The 23,245-nt window shown below is 41.3% G+C and overlaps 2 protein-coding genes across 3 annotated transcripts; one reads left to right on the top strand and one right to left on the bottom strand.

The window, feature by feature from the left end:
- The first annotated feature begins 7,484 nt into the window (after positions 1-7,484).
- NUDT15 (nudix hydrolase 15) lies at positions 7,485-9,391 on the top strand. The gene is made up of 3 exons (XM_061457339.1): positions 7,485-7,741; positions 7,848-8,038; positions 8,994-9,391. Exons 1-3 carry the CDS (start codon positions 7,590-7,592, stop codon positions 9,137-9,139), a joined length of 489 nt encoding a protein of 162 aa, XP_061313323.1. The 5' UTR covers positions 7,485-7,589; the 3' UTR covers positions 9,140-9,391.
- A 3,663-nt stretch (positions 9,392-13,054) lies between these two features.
- Positions 13,055-22,150, bottom strand: MED4 (mediator complex subunit 4). 2 transcript variants are annotated; one of them, XM_061457357.1, is made up of 8 exons: positions 22,012-22,150; positions 20,265-20,519; positions 19,589-19,655; positions 19,065-19,235; positions 18,633-18,690; positions 17,592-17,678; positions 16,662-16,793; positions 13,055-13,810 (listed from the first exon to the last, which is right to left on the bottom strand). In XM_061457357.1, coding segments are annotated over exons 2-8 (690 nt in total). In that variant the 5' UTR covers positions 20,267-20,519; positions 22,012-22,150; the 3' UTR covers positions 13,055-13,637. The 2 variants fall into 2 exon arrangements, with proteins under 2 accessions (XP_061313341.1, XP_061313340.1); XM_061457356.1 differs by lacking the exon at positions 20,265-20,519 and having other exon boundaries at positions 22,012-22,147.
- Positions 22,151-23,245: the final 1,095 nt, after the last annotated feature.

Raw genomic sequence — 23,245 nt, forward strand, 5'->3', positions numbered from 1 at the left:
ATACTCTGTATGATATGGTATCATGCTTACCATATACAGCTGGGGGAAGAAGAAGGAGGAAGGGAGACATTCGGAATTACGGTGTTCATCTTCCCACGTAACTATTACATGTGATGGAGCCCTGCTTTCCTGGAGATGACTGAATACCTGCCTGACCATGGGAAGTGGTGAATGAATTCCCTGGTATTCTTTGCTTGCATGCATGAATTTTGCTTTACCTCTTAAACTGTCTTTACCTAAACCCATGAGTTATCTCAGTTTTACCCCCTTTTGATTCTCTTCCCCATCCCAGTACAGGGGGGAAGTTAGAGAGAGGTTGCTTGGTGCTTAGTTGCCAACTGGGGTTAAAGCATGACAATGCTTTTTTGGCGCCCAGCATGGGGCTCAAAGGGTTTGAGATAGCAACAGATTTGGGTGGAATGTGCTAGAATGAATTTATAGCTGTTACTGCTGTTTAGCTATTAATTGGCATGCTCCTATGCTTGGCATGGGACTTAGTTGCCATACTGTATATAGTCTACTGCTTGTTTGTGGCTGCTTATTGCTTTTGCTGCTTGCTGTACTGCTTATCATCTTACTGTGCTGTCCCTGGGAACATTCTGATAACAGCAATGGCCATGTGCCTGTGCTGGCTGATGGCCATGGCACTGCTGCTACTTCTGTGCTGCTTTACTGGCTGGAACTCCAGTGTGAACTTGAGTCAAAGGGACGGTGACCTGTGGATGAGTCCACAGGTGAGGAACAAGTGTGGAACAAGTGTGCCTCAAAGTGGCGGTGGCCATGGATAAGCCCGTGCCACAGCAGGTATATCCCTGGAGAGACTGTGGCTCATAGTTAAGGCTCCATGTGGAAGGTTGGTAGGTGTGAGATTCAATGTGAGGAAAAGGATTTTGTTTACGAAAGTGACACTTCACACAGCTAACCTGTGGAGAACCTTGCCATGTATGCTGCAAGTGACGGAAAGTTATATAGGCTTGAGTGGAGTCTTGTAGGTTTAAAAAAGAGAAACCAGAAGAGAGTTAATAAATACGCAGAAGCCACCTCTGCCTTAAGAAGTCACTGAGCCACAGATGGCTGGAGAAAAGTAATCAAAAGCCCTGCCATGATTTCTTGCCTATTATCATCCAGACATCCACTCTGGACTGCCAGATACTGTCCTAGATGGATTTTTGTCCTCAGCAAATGGACATTTTTATATTCTTCTGTCTCAGTCTTCCCTGGGATTAAATACACCTGGAAGTTTCATAGAAGTTGGAGTACAATCCATCTCTGACAGGCTATGAGTTGCCCAAGGTCATTTAAACTGTTAATGGTAGAGCTACAAATAAAACAGAATTGTCTTACCTATACTCATTCTGATGACTTAATCTTGTTTGTACACAGCAGAGCAAAGAGATAATTAACAACGGATAAAGACAGAACTCTCCACAGGACGGCTGTAATTTGTCCTATTGCTCTTGCACACCATTATCCTCTATGAATTGTTGTGAAGACAGTGACCACTTTTGGGTTGACACCATATCTTGGTGACAGACAGTACTCTTAATGGAACCAGATATGAATTATAATTCCATCACTGATATAAAAATGAATATTCCAGTATTTAAAAGTACAGGAGTTCACGACAGTGAAGATTATAGGAACCAACATTTGGGGTTTTTGCTTAGCTAGGCTTTTTCTGAAGTACAATATTAAAAGCAAGGATTTTCTGTTCTATGATAAGAAAGTACGTAATGTAAAAAATCTCATACGTCTTATAAATTCTTATATGAAAATGTAATGAAGAATTGGTTGGAGTTTAATGTGAAGCCAGGATTGTGCAGGATGATGCAGACTGTAAATTTATAATAAAGGTAGGGTCAGGGCATAGGCAAAGGTAAAGTAAGCTAATTTCTTCAATATTTCCCTTCTGTCATTTGGAAACAACTCTTTCTTAAGTAGAAGAATTTGTGGAAAGTCCAGTATTTCAGCTACAAGTGAGCAGCCTTTATTTTTCTTTACTGAGTATTGTCCATAGCTTCATTGCCAATGACACATTGGGGATGCTGTGAACTCTTGCCTACTTTTTATCCACAGATACAAGTTTTCTAGCAGTATATTATTTGACTGTGACAGCCGTGGAAAAGGAAGAGACCAAGTTTAGATGCAAAGCCTGGAAAGGAAGTCAGGCCACATGAGACTTGACCACTGACCCTATCATGTCAACCCTTCTTTCTTTTTCCTCCACTTCCCAAGAAGTTCAGACAGGCAGATCAAATTAATTTCTTCTCCTGCAGTGAAATTTGGATAAATATCGCGGCACTGGTCTTTATCATCATAATACACTGACTGCATCTTTAGGTCTGAATCCTATCTAAGCTTTGGAAATCAGATCAGAGGCACATAGCTCAGGGTTAGTGTTCAACAGCTTATTGTTCATGCTAAACTAAACTGTCTATTTGCAGGTAAGAATCAGTGCAAGATTATTACCACATAGGACCTACACAGGTACTAAAAATTAAAGGTATTACTTATTAGTGTTTTGTTGGGGATTTTACAGAGTTGGAGCAAAACCTGTTTTCTCACCCATCTTTCATTTTTCTTTATTACTATTAAAATGCATTTTGTAGACTTCAGGAAATTCTAGATGAACACATACAAAATTTCAAATCTGTTATAAACTGATAGGAAAAGAAAAACTATTTGACAAGCAATATTAATTATCAGTATGAAAGTGTATTTGCAATTGCAAAGAACTAACATCAAGGAAATTAAGTGAAAAATCTCAAATTATAAGAAGGCAAACTAAAGCAGAATAGTTGAATTGTCAAAAATCTAAAGATCACAAGAGTTGTTCGCCACATGTGTAGATGGGAGTGGGGGAAAGCCTGGATTTAAGGATCAAAAGATAACACATTTTTACATCTTGGCTTAACAAATTGCATGACAACCTATTGAACAGGAAACTCCTGTCAGCTATTCTGTAATGTTTTACACAAGTACTGATAGGAATATATAAAATACTCAGACATATCTTGCAAGGATCTGAGTTCTCAAAGTTATGTGAGAGCAAAGAACAAAGTCTGGTTTATTGTAAGTGGGCCAGACTCGATTGAATAAGCCTGTTTTATCTAAAAAGTCCAAAACACTCATTGTACAACATCCTAGTAGAAGATACAGCTACCAACTTCATGCAAAACTCAGCTTATAAGCATGTCAGTATTTATTCCTGTTGAATCAGGACAATTTAGTGATTGAATCTAAATTGTAGAGCCTAAAAAAATTGCCTTTGGTTTCTCTCCTTGTTTTGTCTAAAACAGCTACTCTTTACATTTGGACTGCAATATCAAAAAAAAAAACAAACAACAAAAATTAAATGTGTACTTAACATTTGCATTGGCACTTTCAAGTGTAAATCTTTGCACCCTCATTGGTATATGTATCTTTAGTGTAACGTCATACAAGCTTTAGGAGAAAAAAGTCTCAGTCATGGAATTAGAATCATATAGGGTTGGAAAGGACCGTAAGATCATCTAGTTCCAACCCCCCTGCTATGGACAGGGACACCTCGCACCAAACCATGTCACCCAAGACTCCATCCAACTATCCCATAGGAAAAAGCTGTAGCTTATCAACCCTTCCTAGTTACCACCTTTCCTTATGTTAAAAGTGGCATAGCTAGAGTGGTGCTCTAGCTCTATTTACCTGGTCAACGCAGAACCATAGCTGCATAAAGCATCCTCACAGAAAAGATTCTGGCACATGACTTAAGTATCAATAGTACAGCCTAGCACGGAAGGGGACAAGAGCTTCTGTTTTAGAGAAGAGGGTGCAGAATCCTACTATGGCAAAAAAGGCCAGGATTTTCACCCAGAAATGCAGAGACTATAACCTCTCTTTCCATCATTGCACCTCAGAGGCAGCAAATGCCTGCTCATTAGATCGTGTCTTGGCTTTACTATGGCTTTGACTGAATTTCTGGTGACTTAACTCCCTTGCTGATACTGAACATGACAAGAGCAGATAGTCCCTATTTCTCAGCTGTGAGGCAAAACTAGCTCCCAGTTCTAACTGACAGCATTTTAAGGAAAAGTTAAGAAGGTAATTTAAGCTGGAGAGACTGGAATATGTCATGTCAGGGGAAATACTCAGGTTGTAACAGCAAGCCTTTAAAAAGCCCTGTGCACAAAATGGCATGTGGATTTACTGACATTAACTTGAATATATTTTCACTGACCATCTTTTTACTCCTGAAAGGCTTTTTTGTTCCAAACTCGAATTATATTTTTCCAATGTATCTCCTAGAAATAAATTAATAGGTTTTGCTGAAATTAACCTCAAAAGTTGATATACTAAGATGACATGCTGGAAATTTATGGCATTAATATTTATGCTTTAGTATATTTGCAAAAAACTAAACCTAAGGAATCAGAAACTGCTAAGCAACTTCAACTATAGCTGGTGTCTCCACAGGAAACACAAATCATTCACACATACTCAGATTTCTGTAGCACTGTATGTGCCAGGAGATCCCAAAGGACTTTATAGATCCAGGTCTCTCTAATTTTACAAGCTTTATCATCCTTTCTTGGCTTTGAGGACATGAGTGCTCTTTAAATTAGCCTAATTTCTGATACTGATTTCTATCAAGCAGGAACATTACAGCAAGGGATGATTTATGGTAAGAGACCTGGTGATTTAATGGAAGCGTATCACAGAAATATTTCTCCTAAAACAGAAGTGAGGAAACAGTTAACAATGTTAAATTTTAGATTTTCAGTATTAGGATTCAGGGTAACAACCAGCTGCTTGAATGCAAGTGAGGGAAAATCCATCTTCCAAGCTCACATTTCAGCCCGCCTGCTGGCAGGACTTTGATGCCATGCACTGCTGTCCTGAATAACAGCTTTGCAATGTAAAATATTTAAACTTAATCCTTACATCTCCCAGTTCATACCTGTGCTAAGCAAATATGAGTATGCAGTAAATTCCACAGCCAGCGAACCACGTGTGAGATTCTCAGAAAGATGGATGTTTTCTGGTTGTGTAGTTACTTTTCAAGCAGCTTTTGTACATTGTGTTCTTTCCTGGTCTTGTTTCTCTCTGTGTTCTTCTTAAGGAATGGCTGTATAGTCATTTTAATCTGACATAAATCTGGCCTATTCGTAACATGATTAGTTCTGTCACTCTTGTTCCCAGATGCTTTACTTGCTGTTTCCCTTGTGCCAATTCAATCACTTATGTACTTGAGCTGTAAATGTTATCAGGGAACCCATCCTGCTCATAAAATAATCTTTTCCCAGTTTGCTGAGTCAGGTTTGGTTTTGTGCTGTTTAATCTGATCTAATTCTGTCCCATCCCCTCCCTGTGCTGCCCACAGCATGCTAGAAAACAAATTCATGAAAAAAAAAGTGGGGCTTTTTTTTGGAGCTAGATGAGTTTACTCATCCAGTTCACTGCACAGCCACTTCAATAGCAGCAGCATGAGTAACCTTGGGCCTGAAAAGTAGGTGCCTCTGCTTCCATAGCAGCCTGGACACATGCTGATTTGAATACACTGCTTTAGCTGTTCACCTCACAGAAGTACTTTGTCAGATGAAAAAGCCTATAAATCATAATCTTGCAAGCTTTTCAACATCCTACTTATTATAGAAGATGCATTTTTACTTTGTTATTCTTGGCTTCTTCCCATCCCTTTTCTTCAGTATGTGTCTGTTCACTATCAAACTCATAAATACTGGCCTATATTTACTTCATAGTCTGTGCAAAACCTGAGTGTATGCCTAAATAATTCCTAAAGTGAAACAGATTAGAAGAGATTCAGTCAACAAAATGCATTTTCATTTTATTTTCATAAGTGTTCTTTACATTAATTACCCAAATGTAAGATGAAAAAAAAAATTGAAACTATTAAATACAAACATCTGTATAAAAGCATTATTTCAAAACTGTCCTTACAAAAAAAAAACAACAAACCTGTTTTCAAGTCCTGCAAAGGAGTAGTATTTCACATCCTTGTGATCAATAGGATGGTAGAGAGAAAGGGAAAACCTTAGCCTACTGAAAAGTATTAGTTTTTCAGAAAAACGTTTTTATATTCTACATGATATTTGTAACAAATTGTATACTGCTAGCATTTTAACAAGCATAATGACTGTATATTTACAGTCATAAATATTTTTGTATTTAAAAAGATGAGTAGAATGACAGTGGCCACCCTCAGACTCATTTGTAGGTGCCATTTGGTACAAGGTACAGGAAGATGGTATACACAGAAAGCAGAATGTTTTCGTTGTTCAGATAAACAGTCTCAGTGTTTTAATGCATTCAACCAGAATGAGTTTAGTGGGTGAGGAGAAGCCTTTGATAAGACTTTTGTAGGATCACTGACATCTTAAAATGTAAATACAGAAGTGACAACTGACTGATGCTTAACCTGGAGATAAGATACTCCAGCTGTACAGCAGGGCAGATATAAAGGAACAAGCTTGGTTTACAAAAAAAAAAAAATCAGTTAGCTGGGCAATTTGCCCAAGATTCTTATTCTGTTTATTTACTGATGTCAGTAATTCAGGGTGTGGGCTGACACTGCAGCTAAAGAGCGCGGCCAAATACTGTCAAAGGGCAGCCTTGCTGCCTGCCCATGCACGGACTCTTAATGCTTCCTTCATGCCAACACTGGGACTCATCTGATGCCATACTGAGCCCATTCAGGCAAAAAAATAATACCACAAAATAAGTACTGATTAATCTTCAGCCAGTTTGGCCCTGTGGCTTTCATAAGGAAATGAAAAAAAAGCTGTATATGCGTGTTTTAAAACCTTACAAAAAAAGAACCTCTATTTGAAAGTACTGCAAAGGAATAATAGTTCATATCTGTGTTGTGATCAACAGGCTGGGGAAGGCCTGACAAACTTTACAGTTGTTTGCAAGGAACATGTATTCTATATAATTGTATTCTACATAATTGTAGAATCAAATGTGAAAATGGATTATTTGGTAGCTGAAATTCTGATTTCTTGTCAGTCAGGAACTGTCATTCTGCCCTTGGAGCTCTGTTTGTAGCTTCTTTTTTAAGTTTCAGAACGGACTCCCTGGTACCAGACTCTACCCAACAGAAGAAGGGGCACTTCTTAAGAGGAACATATCTACAGTGATAGACCAACTGGCACCCTGACCTCCACGGAACCGAGCTGCGTCTTCTTTGGCTTTAGATGCCCCTCATTTGCACAAATGCTTTTCGAGTTCCCGGTGGCTGTTCCGCGCATTCAGAGGGCGAACAGCCGGCAGCACCAACTGCAAACCCACCTCTCTTCACCAGCCCGCCTGGCGCAGGGCGCTGCTCCCCTCACAGGCTACCGGCAGTCTCCCTGGGCACAGCGCCCCCTAGCGCCCCGCCACTCCCGCGGCAGGCTCGGCCCTCAGGGCACCACGGCGCGCGGCCTCCCACAACGGCTCCGCCGCCACCACCCGCAGCGCGCACGCGCACCCCGCGTACTCCCTCCCCAGGCACCGGCCACCCAGAATCGGGCCGCGGCCCGGTTGGCGGAGCCGCCCCCCACCCGCCGGGCCTGAGAAGGGCGGAGCCTCTCCGAGCGGCCACGGTTACCATGGGCGAGGCGGCGCAGCCCCCGAGGCCCGGGGTCGGCGTGGGGGTGGTGATCACCAGCGCCGCGTACCCCGACTGCGTCCTCCTGGGCAAGAGGAAAGGCCCAATGGGGGCCGGCACCTATCAGCTCCCCGGAGGCCACCTGGAGTTCGGGTAGGAGCCCAGAGACCCCCCATCCCACACCCCCCCCGCGGCCCCGCCGGTACGCGCGCCGTGTCCTGAGGCGGCCGTGCTGTGCCATGCCTTTCTCTTCCTGCAGGGAAAGCCTGGCCGAGTGCGCGGCGCGGGAAACGCTGGAGGAGGCGGCGCTGCGGCTGCGGAACGTGCGCTTCGCCTCCACCGTCAACTCGTTCTGCACCGCCGCGCGGTACCACTACGTCACGGTCCTCATGAAGGGGGAGGCGGAGCCGGGTGCGGAGCCGCGCAACCGCGAGCCCGAGAAGAACGAGGGTGAGGGGCGGCAGCGTGGGATAGGGGTGCCCGTTGCATCAAAACACACCCTGGAGGTCGGTTTCCTGTTTACGTGTGTGGCCACACGCTGTGACCGACCGAGGGCGGGGGGTGGCTGCTGGCACCTTTATTCCGCAGAGCTGAGCAGACGCTCACTTCTGGTAGAGTCAAGACTTAAGGAAAGTAATGAATTTAAAGTAACTGTGTTGGTAATTTCTGTGCAGTCCGTCCGGACTTGCAAAGGCGGAATTGTTACATGATTATCGTACAATCACAGAATAGTTTGGGTTAGAAGGGACCTTAAAGTGCATCCAGTTCCAACCCCTCCTGCCCTGGGCAGGGACACTTTCCACTAGACCATGTTGCTCCAAGCCCCGTCCAACCTCGCCTTGAACACTGCCAGGGATAGGGCAGCCACAGCTTCTCTGGGCAACCTGTGCCAGTGCCTCACCACCCTCACAGGGAAGAGCTTCTTCCTTATATCTAAGCTAAATTCTAAATCTCCCCTCTGCCAGTTTAAAGCCATTCCCCCTTGTCATATCTCTACATGCCCTTCTAAAAGGTCCCTCTCCAGATTATTTGTAGGCTCCCTTTAGTCACTGGAAGCTGCTTTAACATGTACCCTGAGCCTTCTCCAGCCTGAACAAGCCCAACTCTCTCAACCTGTCTCTGTAGAAGAGGTGCTCCAGCCCTCTGAACATCTTGATGGCCCTCCTCCATACTCACTCCAGCAGGTCCACATCCCTCTTGTGTTGGGGACCCAAGCTGGAAACAATACTGCAGGTGGGGTCTCAGGAGAGCAGAGTAGAGGGAGAACCACCTTCCTTGACCTGCTGGTCACACTCCTTTTGAATCAGTCCAGGATATTGTTGGTTTTCTGTGTTGCAAGTGCACATTATTTCATTCTCTGGCTTTTTCTTTTTCCTTTTTTTTTTTTTTTATTTTTTTCCTGCAGGTTGGGAATGGGTTAAGTGGGATGAATTTCCTCCAGCAGATCAGCTGTTCTGGGCCTTACGCTGTTTAAGAGAGCAAGGTTACAATCCCTTTACAGAAGAGCTTGATCATCTGAAGGGGTACACAGGAAGTCACCAACTGGGGTAAAAAATAATGGCACATGATGTAACAAGCCAAATGAAAGACATGCTTTTTGGTGTAAAAGAGAAAAGGATACCCCATGTTCTCTCTGCCCATGTGAATATACCACCCTTTCCAAAGCCAAAAGGATGCCAGATGTTTCAGTGCTTTGACTGTATTTCATGTGACAGTTGCCTCTCATTCCACAGCTATTTCTAGCTGTTGTGGTTAACAGTGACTGTTTTCTTTTATATAAATCTCAGAGTGTTTTATCTGGTTAATCTTTATATGGAAGAGCAGCAGAAGTCAGAGCAGAAGTTAGAGAAACATACTCCCTTGGTAACAGTTGTAGCATCAGGCTCAAGAGGAACTTTTTTTAAGACAGTGTCCTGCTATGTAAAACTTCTTTGTGTATCATGCTGCTTTCCTTGTAATTGTAAATAATTAATTATAAATCTTGGACAAATTTTTAAACTTAGCCTTGTCTTGTAGCTTCAGTTAAGATACTGTCATGAACAGAAGTCACGTTCTACAGACAATGCCTCATTCTGCAGACAGTATATACTTGAAAGAGTACTACAAACATGAAAAGGATTGTCAATATTAATGATGAAAGGTTTATTGCAGGGGGTGAAGATTCCCCTGTCCTTCTTGCCACCCTCTTTCCTTACAGGGTTCTGTTTGCAGCCTCAGTTACATTAAAATTTACCTGAAGAAGTGTTCCAGATCTCTACAGTTGATCTTAATTCCTGATCAGGTTACTAAACTCTTAATAGTTCAATTGGAACTATTAGAACTGGAGAGGTGCCTAAAGTGTTCTGCTAGGCTGAACACAAATAAGCTGACACAAATACCATCACACAAACCAATCTTGATTGATAGGTGTAGCTCTACAGTAGACAGCCATACTTTGGGGCTAAAGAGGGTTGTAGATTCTAAACAGCACAGTCAGCATAATTCTGTATGGCGGCTGGATTTGATAGAATTGTTCATTTTCAGTTTGATGTGATGAAATGATTGAACACAGGCAATGAAATCATGACATACAAAAATTTGTGCAAAACCAATGAGTTTATATTTTTAATTTTTCCAGGATCTGTAACCAGATGTGATTCTTTTCCTGCTGTAGTTCATTAGAACATCAGCAATTCATTTCAGGATATGACTTTTTAAAAAAATCACTAATTGCCTCATTTTTTTCTCTTTGGGCTTCTTTTAAAACACAGGTTTTGTCTGTTTCCAACTGTTGCACAAAATGTTCTGAGATAACTTTAGTTTCTTTTGAATAAAACATAAGCACAATATTTAAAGATTAAAATTGTCTAAAATTATGAATTGACTTGTCAGTTCTTAAAATAAATGAGCTTGAATGGTTTAGAGCTCAGAGATGGCTCTTTTTCCTGAGAAGCAGAGTGATATGAGGTGTAAGAATGCTGCTTAATTATTGCAAGCCTCCTTGCTTAGAATGTGAAGTATTAACTACATGCTACTTAGGACATATTCTTTCTCTGAAGTGAATAAAGAAGATAATGTTATAAAGCAGTTTTGAAATGGGGAATATCACTGAAAATTCCTTTACCGCTGTATCTTTGTAGAAAGCTTATTTTTTTCTATTCAAAAGTGGAGGTTTTCTTCTTGAAAGCAACTTTATGTACACTGAAAATTATTCCATTCAGCTGTCAACAAAGAGGCTGTAGGAAGAGCTGACAGATGTCATGCCCATCTGTCTCAAAGACTAAACAGGAAAAAAAAAAATTACCATTATTTAATATGATCTAGTGCAATTTTAAATTTTAGAAGGCATTTGGCTCCTGATGGGGAAACAGGGGTCACTGTAGAATGGTTTGTCATACAATAAATATTTTGATACCATTAATGGTTATATTCATTCTATCTGTTGTAAGTACACAAGCAATTACTGAAATGAGGACACAAACAGTATCACCATATGTCAGGGCTTTTGCATCCTTTCTAAGTGGACTGATGAAACTACTACAGTGCACTACTGCAACCAGCTGTCAGCAATCCCTAACTTAAGTAACTTGGTTTGTATGTATCATGCATTTGTACTTTTTTTTTCCCCAGGAATTTTGATTCTCAATAATTTTTTTGCTGCTAAGGCTCAGTGTTCTCAACTAAATGTTATGTTTACTTTGATTTTTGGTACATTTGCTAAACAGTAAAATCTGTTGGGTACACATTTAAGCCACTTAATAAGAGAACACAAATATGGTTTGCTTAACTTACTGTAATAGACAAAATTCACCTAAAATAGCATTATAGTTATCCAGTATTGAGAAAAATACTCCTGAACAGCATATGGTTTGGAGCACTGATGGAAAGAAACTCATTAGGATGTATCTTATACCCAGAGTCTGATTTTATGCTAAGTGAACTGTGTGCAGAGTTGTTGTCTTACCTGTTTCTTAGATGTAACACCACACTGGTCCCATTTGGTCCCTTTTAATCCTTCAAGACTAACAAGCAACCCAGGAGAAAAAAAAAAAAGTGTTCATTGCTTCTGTTCATCCTTATGTCTGGAAACAATCGCCCACCTCCACAGTGAATCACACGATAAAGCCATGTAAGAGTTTTGGGTAGACTGTACATTACACTTCCCATCACTATTAATTATCTCTATTTGTATTTCATGCCAAGAAATGTATGTTCTTACAAATGAGAAGACAAGAGACTAGTGACCTGTGGCTGTGTCGTAAGATGTGTTGAGAGAGGGGCATTTAGGGAAGAAAATACTAATCCCACGGTACAAAGCATTGAGATGCTGAATTTTGCAATATTGTGTATGATTCTGGTCACGCATGTTTAAGAAAAAACAATGTGAACTAGAACAGGGGTAACCAAGATTAACTAGAATGATTGACATGGGGCAGGTGTATTTGAGTTAACATGAATTAAAAATTCATCTTAATATAGTCCTCTTACGAAGACATTGGGGATAAACTCCAAAGAAGAAAAACAGGATACTAAACAAAAGTCAAAATATATATTTATATGAAAAACTTCAGACTGCAGAATAGAAGTGAAATTTTAGTAACTCTAAAAATACTTCCAAAAGGAACAGCTGAGACAAAACCAAATTCCCAATTTCTCTTAAAGACAAAAATGCACTGCCCCATATGCAACTGAACCTGATGTCCTTTTCATGTCTACATCCTTACAGGATTTGTATGTCTGTTGATCATATGTGGCAGCATTACTGACAGCAATACTTGGAAGATTCTCCGAACAAACAATGAAGTACCTGATTTATCAGATACTTCCTGTGAGAAATCTACAAAATGGCAGTGTGGAGTAAATTTGTGATCTGTCCTTCAGGAAGCCTCACTGCAGGGCAGAAACCTGTAACTGCCATGAGCAACAGTTCACATTAGTTTCTGATCTGATCAGAGGTTTACTTAAGAGGAAAGTAGCCATTGTAAAATAACTCCTTCAGCGAAACAGACCAGGGAAAGCAAAGCCAAGTGCCTTTGGAAAGATGAAAGAACATTGTAGCTGAGGCAGGAAATGCAACTGCTGAAGTAAACAAATCAGCAGGTTCAAAGAACTGAAAAATTATAGACAAGAATCTATGAGTACTTTGAACTGGAAGGAGCTGAACCTGCAGTGTGCCCCAAGCATGTCATCTCCAGGGGCCCAGGATGCTTAACCAGAAGCCTTGCAAATGGATGGGCAGTCCACATGGCTGCCTCAGGGTCTGCCCAGTTATGCATGTACCTGGCAAAGCTCAGCTGAAAAGTGCAGGCTCTCAGTTCGTGACTCCTCAGCTGCTTCTAATACTGACTTGGCATTTTGCAAAGGGGAAAAATGAGTACAAGCTTCTGAAACTCCAGAATTCAACCACATACTGGGATAAAATGTGATGAGTACTGAAGTTACACAGTAACTCATTCAAGATTTAAGTCTGCAAAAAGAAACGAGAAGTTAGATCAAAGCTAAGTTTATTTATGACATATCATTATATATTACAATAATTACAAACTTTTTTCCTTACACCTTATTCCCATGTTTTTGTTCTTGGCTCAAAAACATGGATTTAGGCAGTGACAAAAAAAAAAAAAAGGTATTAAAATTATAAATGTCATGTCTCATTTCTGTGCCATAGAAAAGGCTATCATCAAAAGAGTAAAGTTACTAACGTACATGGGGATTCCCCTTACACCTTTTTTCCCAGGAACTTTTGTCATCTAATGTATAGTAAACATATATATATACACACCATGTCTCTTGCAAACATACACATTCACACATTTACATAATCGCTGGAAATGTGACATCTCTCCTCCAGCAGAAAGCTCCCAGTCATTTTACTTGAATATCTAATGCAAAAAAATATTCTAAAAAGTCCATGATTTATAAATTAGTCACCCTATTTCTGAGCCAGCTGTTATCTTCTCCCTACACAGGGCCACCAGTGTAATAAAAGGATATTGTGTCTTATGATGAACAGCACCCAACCTACCTTTACCACAGGAAAGGTCTACTAGGGATACTGTCCCTCTTGTACCTAGTCTGAGTCACTACTGCTGCTTGAGGAGTCTGTTGACATAACTTCTACATCATCTTCATTCTCTTTATTGTGTCCTGGAGGCTCCAACATGAAGTCATTACTATGATTAGGAGGTAGCATGTTCATTGACATATCACTTGACTGCCAAGGATACTGAGGAGCCAGCACATCTGGAAAAAAAAGGGGCCTTATCAAACAATCAGCTTTGTATATCAACAAATGCAACAAGACAGCCCAGCCAGAACTCCAGTTTAAAATTCATCTTAAAATCCTTCCTGAATTCTGGACAGTTGAAACCCTCCATCACTGTAAAAGCCTACGCTGCCTGAGAGGCCCATTTATGTAGATGGCTCTTGACCTCTCATCACTCCTCTTCAAAACAGTATATATGCATACAGAGCTTTTCACCTTCAAAGCACAGTTTGAACTGCCTTAACGCTCACAACCACTGGCAGTAATGAAAATGATCACCCTCTGTCAGTATGCAATAGATGAAAATATTAGATTAAAAAAAAACCTAAAACCTTAAGCTAGACTAGAAATTCAAAATAAAAGGTTTTATCCAAATTTCACTGAAAATACCTTGGTTATCATTTTTCCAACAGCAAATATGGCATACCAAGAGCAAAGGAGATGAGGGTCCTACTACAAAACCAGGGCCACAGAGATACTTGAAGTGGGAATGCCCCACTGTGCCCCAGCGAGGCCAGCTTCAGTTACCTCTGACTTCTCTCCCCTCTGGCTGTTTCTTCTCTTCTACAACTTGCAAAATCATTACACACTGTACTCCCTACCAACCCACCCTCCTCCCACACTTCTTAGTCTCTTCCTTCCTTGCCCCCCACAAACAGTTCCCATTTCAAAGCTGCACTATGCATCTATATGCCATTTCTTCTCCCTTCTTTTTAGTTTATGCTCCTACTGCTGTGCTTCTTTTCCACTTACTACCAGGCACCACAGCTAAGACTATCCCATAGAAGAAACCAGCTATCTCCACTTACATCAAGAATTAAAAATAATTAGGTAGTCAGAAGTGAACAAAAACCCATACACATGTTACTTTGAGTACAGAAAAACAGTGCACTCTCTAAGCAGGGGGGTCATCTATGGGTGATGTATTCTCACTCAGGTGCTATCTAACTCAGAAGTCTCCACACACATAGTAGCTTCTGATCTTCAAGTTCTCCACGTATGAACTACAGTTACAGTTCCCTAATACCAGATGCATTACCTACCTGTACAAATCTGACCCACCAGCAGATACCACAGCAGAATGCAGCCTTTGTGCTAGTTCTGTGACAGCTTTAGGAAGGCCAACAACAGTACAAGGTGGTCTCATACCACCTTTGGTGAAGTTAAACAACTTTATTTGAACCAGCTGAGAATAAAAGCCAGTGTTCTACATTCTGTGGCCATACTTCAATGCTGGAACCAGTCCATTATTAAACCAGGCTGAATGTATGTGCTAAGCAGCCTCCAAGTTTTCAGGCTACCAAGCAGCGCAGTGGCTGGCTTGCACACTCACTAAGGACTCAATAACCCAGTATCTCCCTGCAAAAGTCTCTAGAAGAGCTAAATCCCATAATGGGCATTCTCAGGACATGCCTCCACACACCAACAGACGCAGGATCCCTATACAAAATGCTGAAAAGTAGGGCAAAAGAAAGTAGGGCAGCCTCTACTTTCTTTTAAATGAAGTTTTGACGTTTCTTTTTACCTGTTAGTCTAGTAATTAAGAGGATTTCCCCTGACATAGGAAATACAGATTCAAATAACAACTTTACTTAGGTGTATAAATCCCACATTTTCCAGCTTCTCAAGGAAAAGTCCTGAAGAGTGGGCTTTTGGTTCTTACAGAGACACAACTCAAAAGTAAAAGGAGCAAATCTGCATCCTCTGAGGCAGAGGAGCCAGCCAGAATGGCCTCTACTGAAACTTAAGTAAATAAATGCTCAAACTCCATGAGGAAAACACAACCTTAACTTGTACTCTGACCATGTTTGAGAAGAACAGAAAAGGTAGTACATGGGCCCATCCTCAGCATTTTCCTGGTGGGCTGCTATAGACAGATGTCAGGGTCCCACTCCTATTACCTCACTGACCCATTTTATCCAAGGCCAGAGGTTTAGAAAGCAAGATGGTGCAGAACTTCAAGGCACTTCCTAAGAGGTGATAATAGCATTAGAGAGATTATGAGAAACACTAAATCCAAGTTTACTATTTCTCCAATGGAGTCATAGTACAGAGGTTTTTAATGTACTTAGTACAATTTTTGAAAACAAGCTTTCCAGACCACCTGAAAGTGGCTTAACGGTCAGGTAAGAACTGTTACAGCTCTATGAAACTAAGAATCATCCACAATTTAGTCTAACCATGGTAGATTAATGCTGCACAGGTACAGAATCACTGGATTCTTGATTCAGTTACTATAATTTAGTGCTAAATTCTATTTTAGCATGAATGAATGAATTCCACTACAGTCAATGGAAGTGCCCATTTCACTAAGCAATTAAGGTAAGGGACTATAAAGCCCAATTCCTACACTCAAGGTACTACCTCACAAGCTGTCCTTTGCAGCATCTTTTCAATCCAGAATTTCTAAGCAAAGAGTCTTGCTATATGCAGCATAGACTTAAAGGAAAGTAGCGGGTGACAATAAACTTTTCTTCCAAATACAGCTTTCACAATCCCATACTTTGTCATCACTACTAAGAAAAGATTGCTTTGGAAATGCTGCTTTCTAATATTATTCGATATCACTTAATTTACAGCAATTTAAGTGAATTGAAGGGTAATTCAGTGACTTTTGCTTACACTTAGCTGTAGTGTCTGCAGTATAATTTAACATGAAGTAAAATTTATGCAATTTGTAAATGTTAACTCTATTTACTACATGATCGCTGCTAGGGAACACCACTGGCCATAATTTTCATTATCTTTACTCTGATTTGCCTTTGCAAATGTGTAATTGCTATGACTGTACAAGGAACAAAGAAAAACAAACAAAACAGTTTCTCTTACCTGGCAGTCTGCCCGCAGCAAGTGCATCCCCTGGTAAGTGTCCATTAACTCCATTGGTGGATGGGTTGTTCATCTGACCCAAGAGACCACTCCTCATTTCCAGATCTGTAGGATATGGCCTACGTGGGTCCCCTTTAAAAAAAAAAAAGAAAAGGAATGTTTTTAAATATTTAGCAATTGTCTTGCAGACATTAACTTTTTCTTCAGTGCCTAGTTTCCTGACCAAAGAAACCATACTCTGATTGATTAGATCAGCAATGAGCATCACATCTGTTTTGTTAAAATCCAAGTCTGTGCCTTTCACTGAAGACTTTTTTTGTTCATTCAGACCTGGCAAAAAAGCACATTAAAAAAGCCACAACAACAAAAAAAACCAAAAACAAAACAACCAAAAAAAACCCATGTTTAGAGGATATCTTTGCTTTCCCTGCTACTTCACAGCTAAACAGCAAGGGCAGGAATTGGAAAACAAAAACAAAAAACCTTCACTTTCTCATTTTGGGCAAGAAGGATAGTCCTGAAAATTGAAACCTGACATGATGGAAGCCCTGCTTCCGACTCTACTGATTACTAACATCCTCTGAAAAGAGTATTATAAGGGGCATAAGGGAAAATAACTAAGCACATGGAAAAGCCTTCAACATACTTGGTTCTAACTTACAATTGGGGCCAACATTCCACGGAAAAAAGCAAACAAAGAGCAGAGGAGAGCAGTCAGTTAATGGAATGTGAAGTTTCATAGCCTTTTGAAGATGTACATAACAAAGTCTACAGGACTTTGGATATCTATTTTCATTGAAAATATAAGCTACAAAAGGTGAAAACAATGTTATTCTAATAAACCCCGGTGTTTATCATTGTATAAAAGCATTGTAAGAAAAGGTATGCTTCATTATAAAAAAAACCTGTTGCCATAAACGTGATGGTTACCTGGTACCCATGTGAGAGGGGCACACACAGCATTGCTAGCACTGATCCTATGGGCATATTTAATTATTTCTTCAGAAGAAATGGCACCTGGAAGAATGGAAGAGAAGTTACTATATTCACAAGAGGCTGCATCATTTAATTATTTCAGAATACTGGGCATTAATAGCTAGAAGATTGGGAATGTAATTTTGTCAAACATTAAGAGCATGTTTCAAATGCAGTGACTACTTAGAGGATTCTTAGACCATGCAAGGCTGACCTTTACAGTGAACTGATTTTACAGCCACAAGTTCACTACCCTTTTAATGGCAACAGATCTTTAACGCTGTGAAAAACACAAACCAATCTCTTCAGCAGTGTACTTGACAAGCACAATTTGTAAGAAACTTTTAGCACCTGCTTTATTATGGAATTTTCTGTAGTAAAGAAATTTTTTGTTGGTTTAATAATTGTAGGGCATACATGTAGCAGCCCTTCTAAATATGTGCATGTATTACAGTAACATAAGCTTAATGAAATGCCTTGATTTTTTTAGATAAAAAAGGTGTAACAAGATGATGAAAGACACGTAAAAAAAACCAAACCCAAACATTAAGAAAATGCCTCCCCCAAAAAAACCCAAAGAAGTAAGTTTCACTTGGTAAGTGCCATAATGTCAGAAATTGTTACAGGTACAACCAGTACCACTAGCTAGCCAGTCTTTCAAATACAGTGCATGCATACACAAAGCATTCTCTTCCTTTCCTCAGCAAACCTGCTGAGGCAATTTGGTGAGAGGCAGCTGCGTAACCAGACAGACTATTATCAGTCCAAGAAGAGTGCTGAGACAGTTGAATTCAAGACATATTTGCCACCAAAAAAATACTAATTCCTGCCTTTATTCTGTTTATAGGTTCATAATGAAATGGAAATTTGTTTACACACAAAGCACCTGAAATCTGTAATAGTAGATGAAAATAAATAAAATAACACTAACTCAAGCTCATGAGCAACTTTGTTTACAATTGCATTTACCTAGGATGTATGATCATGGATACCCACCTTTTCTTGCTTTTTCAATTGATTTCAGCTTTTCCTTTGCTTGATAAACAGCTGTTGCCTAGTTGTAAAAAAAAAGAATAATAAAAAAATGAAACAAACCAAACCTTCAAAGCATTTTTAATTTCTAAACTACACAAAGTCAGCTTCATGAATAAAACCCTTGCGTTTAATTGCATTTTAAGAAAGAAACTGTTCAGTGAACATTTTCAAAATATACAGAAATAAAGTAGGTTTGGAAGAAAATTAGCATTATAAACCAAAACTGAATACCATGATAACTAAAGAGAATTTGACTACTGAAAAATAAAGCCAAACCACTAAGCTTTTATGAAGTTTTAAATATTTAAATCTTCTCAAACACAACACCACTTCCTCCAGAGCCACCTTTTCACAAGTAGATTCTCAAAAGCAAGCACATCATTATGAACTTACCAGTATGTGCTCTGCTTCTTTTAGTTGTTTCTGCAGCTGCTGAATATCATTATCCCTCTTTTCTACTACCTTTTCTAAAAGCTGCATTTCATGATGGATTTTCCCCTGATCAACTGCCAGCTTCATTAGCTCTTGAAACTCTCCATCTCTCTGAATCAGCAGTTCCAGGATCTATTGAACAAGAGTTTTGCAGAACTTTTAATTTAGCCAGAGTAACAATACACCCTCAATCAGGCTGTAAAGAAGAGCCACTGACATTCATAGAGTATTTCTGTTTGCATGAAAATGAAACAAAATTTCTTCCCTCTGTTTGCAAAAGCAGCCTAAGAAGCACACATCAAAATGAACAAACAAACAAGCAAACAACATGAGGACCAAGAATGCCTTTGTAGTGGGGCCAAAACCTAATCATCACCATTAGCTATGCTCAGCACAGACAAGAACAAAGGGAGAAAGAGAGTGGTGGTCGGGATATAGAAGCATTGTGCTTACACAAAGAAATACAGTTTAGAAAGTCAGCTTACCTGGGTCTCCTCTCCTGGTTGTGGAAGCTTCTGGTTTCTTGAAATTGCCAAAATTTCAATTAGCTCCCTGAAAGGAAAACTCAAAATTGGTGTTTGCACAATTTTCTAGGTCATTATTTGTAAATCACAAGTCATCCCCAAACTGTCAGTGTACTGATATCATTACAAGTATATGCATGGACTTGAGTATTTTATAGTACAGTGTTGGCAAGGATTTCTTAACTAAGAGTAATTCTATGAATAGTTTCATGATTGAAGCACATTTTCTTTGTTCTTTGAGCTCATGAAGCACTTGTACATTTATACTCAATAAATGTGCTGAGTTCCTGCCAAACTACGCAAGACAAACAGAAGCTGAAAGAAGAAGCAGCACAATAAGCCACATTCATATCCTACTTATACTGCCTTTGTTTGTTGTAAGAGGGTGTGAAAGTTGTCCTCACCATTTTAGTTCTCTGTTTTTTCTCCATTTTTTTTCCCAAACAGAGCAAGTTTCACACTTGGGCTTAGAGCAATTAAGTCTACACTTTCAAGCACCTAAAGAGTTTGCTGTGAAAGTACTTTTACTACAAGTATTTCTACAATAGTGTATTAGTTGTATATCAAACACATAGAAATACAATTTAAAAAGCTAATAATGTTCAGGTGCTTGGTTAGAAGTGCTTCTCAAACTAACATCTTGATCACACTTCCAGGTACCCATTTACTTTGTCACCATTCTGAAAAGCCATCAAGAACCTTGGAGGGAACTCACTAAGCAACAAGACCACAACATAAAAAGGCATTTCTGTAAACTCAGCAAACTTATTTGGCTTCTAATGGCATGAGTAACTGTCTATCTGAGGACACTGTCCTTGGAACAGATTCTCTGCTTGTTTCAGTGCAAACAGCTGAGTGGGATGTATGACTCATTCAGCACTGGGGCCAGAACCTTAAAATGAAAATAGGTGCTTGTTAAAATACCTGAAAAAGCACCTCACTACTAAAGCTCTGAGTAACTTGTTAGCCTATGTCTCTTGGTCACTCCTGAATACTAAAATGATTTTACACAGCTAGATAATAAAGAAAGTTGTCATTATCACTAAAGCTTTATTCTACCTTACCAACCACTGAGCAGTAGCAAACAAAATGTTATGAGTAGATCAGCTACCACCACCAAAGCTGGTGGCATGGAGGGTTGTAATTCTGCTATGTGTTAGCCAGAAAATACACAGACACAGATTCAAAACTATGCAAAGGCTACAGACTGTTGCTTAATGTTTGCCCATACCAGCAAACCAGTATCATGACTGGGAAAGGCCTAGCTCCACAGTGCTGCAACAGTTTGCTGGTCAATAGGCAGATTCACTAAATATTTTTGAGGGTTGCTCGGGATTCATTATTGTAGAATAGTCCAAATGGTCTAAACGGTCCCAAGATTAAAAAGAAAACCATTAAAAAAACACAAAAAACACAACAAATAAAGAGCAATGGGATTTTATTTCTTTCTCTACAAACACATGTTCTCTAGCAACCCATATGTCACAATAAAATCTAAACCTGAAAATAAAACTTATTAAGAAAACAAGATCAACTGACCAATGTATTTTCCTTGTTGTACCAGGGGTAATCATACAGAGTGAGCCAGCCGCATAAACAGTGTGGGTTATTCCATGTGAAAAAGTTTTCCTAAGCTCCTACTCCCTCGAGAGGAGGAAAATGACTAGGAAACAGTTTAATTGCACTCTACAACAAACACGGTGGTCAGCCTGGGGGAGGGTCATCGGACCGGCCTCAAAGAGCATGGAAAAAGTATCTGAAAATTACTCCAAAGGCAAGCTCTGCAGCCTACTTTAACACTAATGCTGGCAATGACCAGAACGGCTTGAGTCATGCAACACCATCTACAAATTTCTGAGTTAAACATAATTTTTAGTGACTAATAAAAAGCCTAAAATCTAAGGGGGAAGGGGAGGGAGATGTGCGCATGCAAGCATTTCCCAGGAAACGCAGATTGTCAAGCAAGACAGCAAATTAGGTGGTAGAATGCTCTAAGAATAACAGCATGCTCTCCTGCTCTAAGAAATAAGGCACTCTGGGGTAAAAGCTGCGGAGGAGAACACAGTGCCGGACCAACTCCCTCCCCTCCCGCAGGAGCCGGCCTGGGGACTGCAGGAGAGCCTGGAAGCGTGTGCACACGGGCCTGGCGCTGCTCTCGCCCCGCACACCAGCGAGAGGTCGGGTCAGGCCGGGCAGGGCCAAATCGATTCTACTCGATTCCCCCAGCCCAACCCCAGGGACACCCGCTCCTCCCGCCGCCCTCATCGGAGGCTCCACGGACGCTCAGCGACGAGCTCCGTCACCTCACCTCACCTCACCCCACCCCCGGCGCCCAGCCGCCACCCGGGGCCCTCCCATCCGAACACAGGGGCACAGCGCGGTACCTGGCCAAGAGCTCGAGATCCTCCAGCGCCGCCAGAAGCCGCTCCCGGGTGCTGCTGCGCTCCCCTCCACCACCCCCAGCCGCCGCAGCCGAGGCCGCCGCCATCACGACCCCTGTCACGAGCCCGACCCAGAACCACTTCCTCAGCTGCGGCGCCAGGCCGCGAGGGCGCCAGGCCGGCCAGCACCCCCGTGCGGCCAGGCTGCGAACGGCAGCCGGTGGCGGCTGACGCATGCGCAGGTGGGCCCGGCAGTTGCAGGGTGGTTCCTCCCTCAGCCCGGGCGGGAATGGCAGTGGGCTCGCCTGAGGCCCTGGAGGAGGAAGGTCGGGTGGCAGTGGGGACACGGGACGTGCATGTCGCACAGAGCCGTGGGTGTGCGGGGAAAGGAGGTCACATCTCCCTCAGTGAGGCCAGATGCGTTCTTGTGAAAGCCCCCTCCTGGAGCTGGGTCGTTACACAGCAGGGGTCTGCACTTGTTGCTGTTCTGGATGCATATCCAGTCCCCGGATTTCCACAGAAGAGCCTCTAAATGAGATTCAGATGTACGCTAAAAACACAGAAAACTAAACGGCAGGAAAAAAGGGTTTGTGACTAAATTGAGTCTGAAGTTTTTTAACTTAAATTTTGACAGCCATGATAGACCAGTGTCCCTCAGGTGCTTTTTATCAGAAGGAGGATGAACTACCAGCTAAAGAAAGTTAGTGAAAATGTAATAAAACCCCGGAGCTTTAAATGAGCACCAATAGCTGTGATCTAGGCTCCGTTTCCCACTGGTGACAGGAGCCATGACCTGCCTGACACGCTGATGCTGTGACTGCAGACGTGTCCAGCTGTGGAGGCTAAAGGCAGCTTTGCATCCACTACAGAGGCCTGCACACGGTGATGGGGCAGGTAACGGATGCAAATCCTGCCAGAGTTTCAGCTTTAGCTAAAAAGTACCATGTTTTTCTTGTTAATGTTGCTGTCTATGGGCTGGCGCTGTAAACAGGCCTCTAACCCTGGGTGGGGTCACAGAGAAGCCAGTGGAATTTTTTATGTTCATGAAGGTTTCAGTAATGTGAAGAGGTTCGGAGAGAAGCCAGGGTGAGGGCAGATGAGGGAGCACAAAGGAAAACTAATCTGGGGCCAGGGTTTATAACCAGGGCAATCACTTCCACAGAAGGGCGATGAGTCCCCAGATCCCATGTCCTGCTGCCGGCAGGCGGCTGCAAAACCTGCCAGCAAACAGCAATTC

The sequence above is a fragment of the Pezoporus flaviventris genome, unplaced genomic scaffold, assembly GCF_033815535.1.
Source record: "Pezoporus flaviventris isolate CSIRO_AGI_PZ_B2104156 unplaced genomic scaffold, CSIRO_AGI_Pfla_v1 ptg000025l, whole genome shotgun sequence".
In the NCBI taxonomy this organism is placed as follows: Eukaryota; Metazoa; Chordata; class Aves; order Psittaciformes; family Psittacidae; genus Pezoporus; species Pezoporus flaviventris.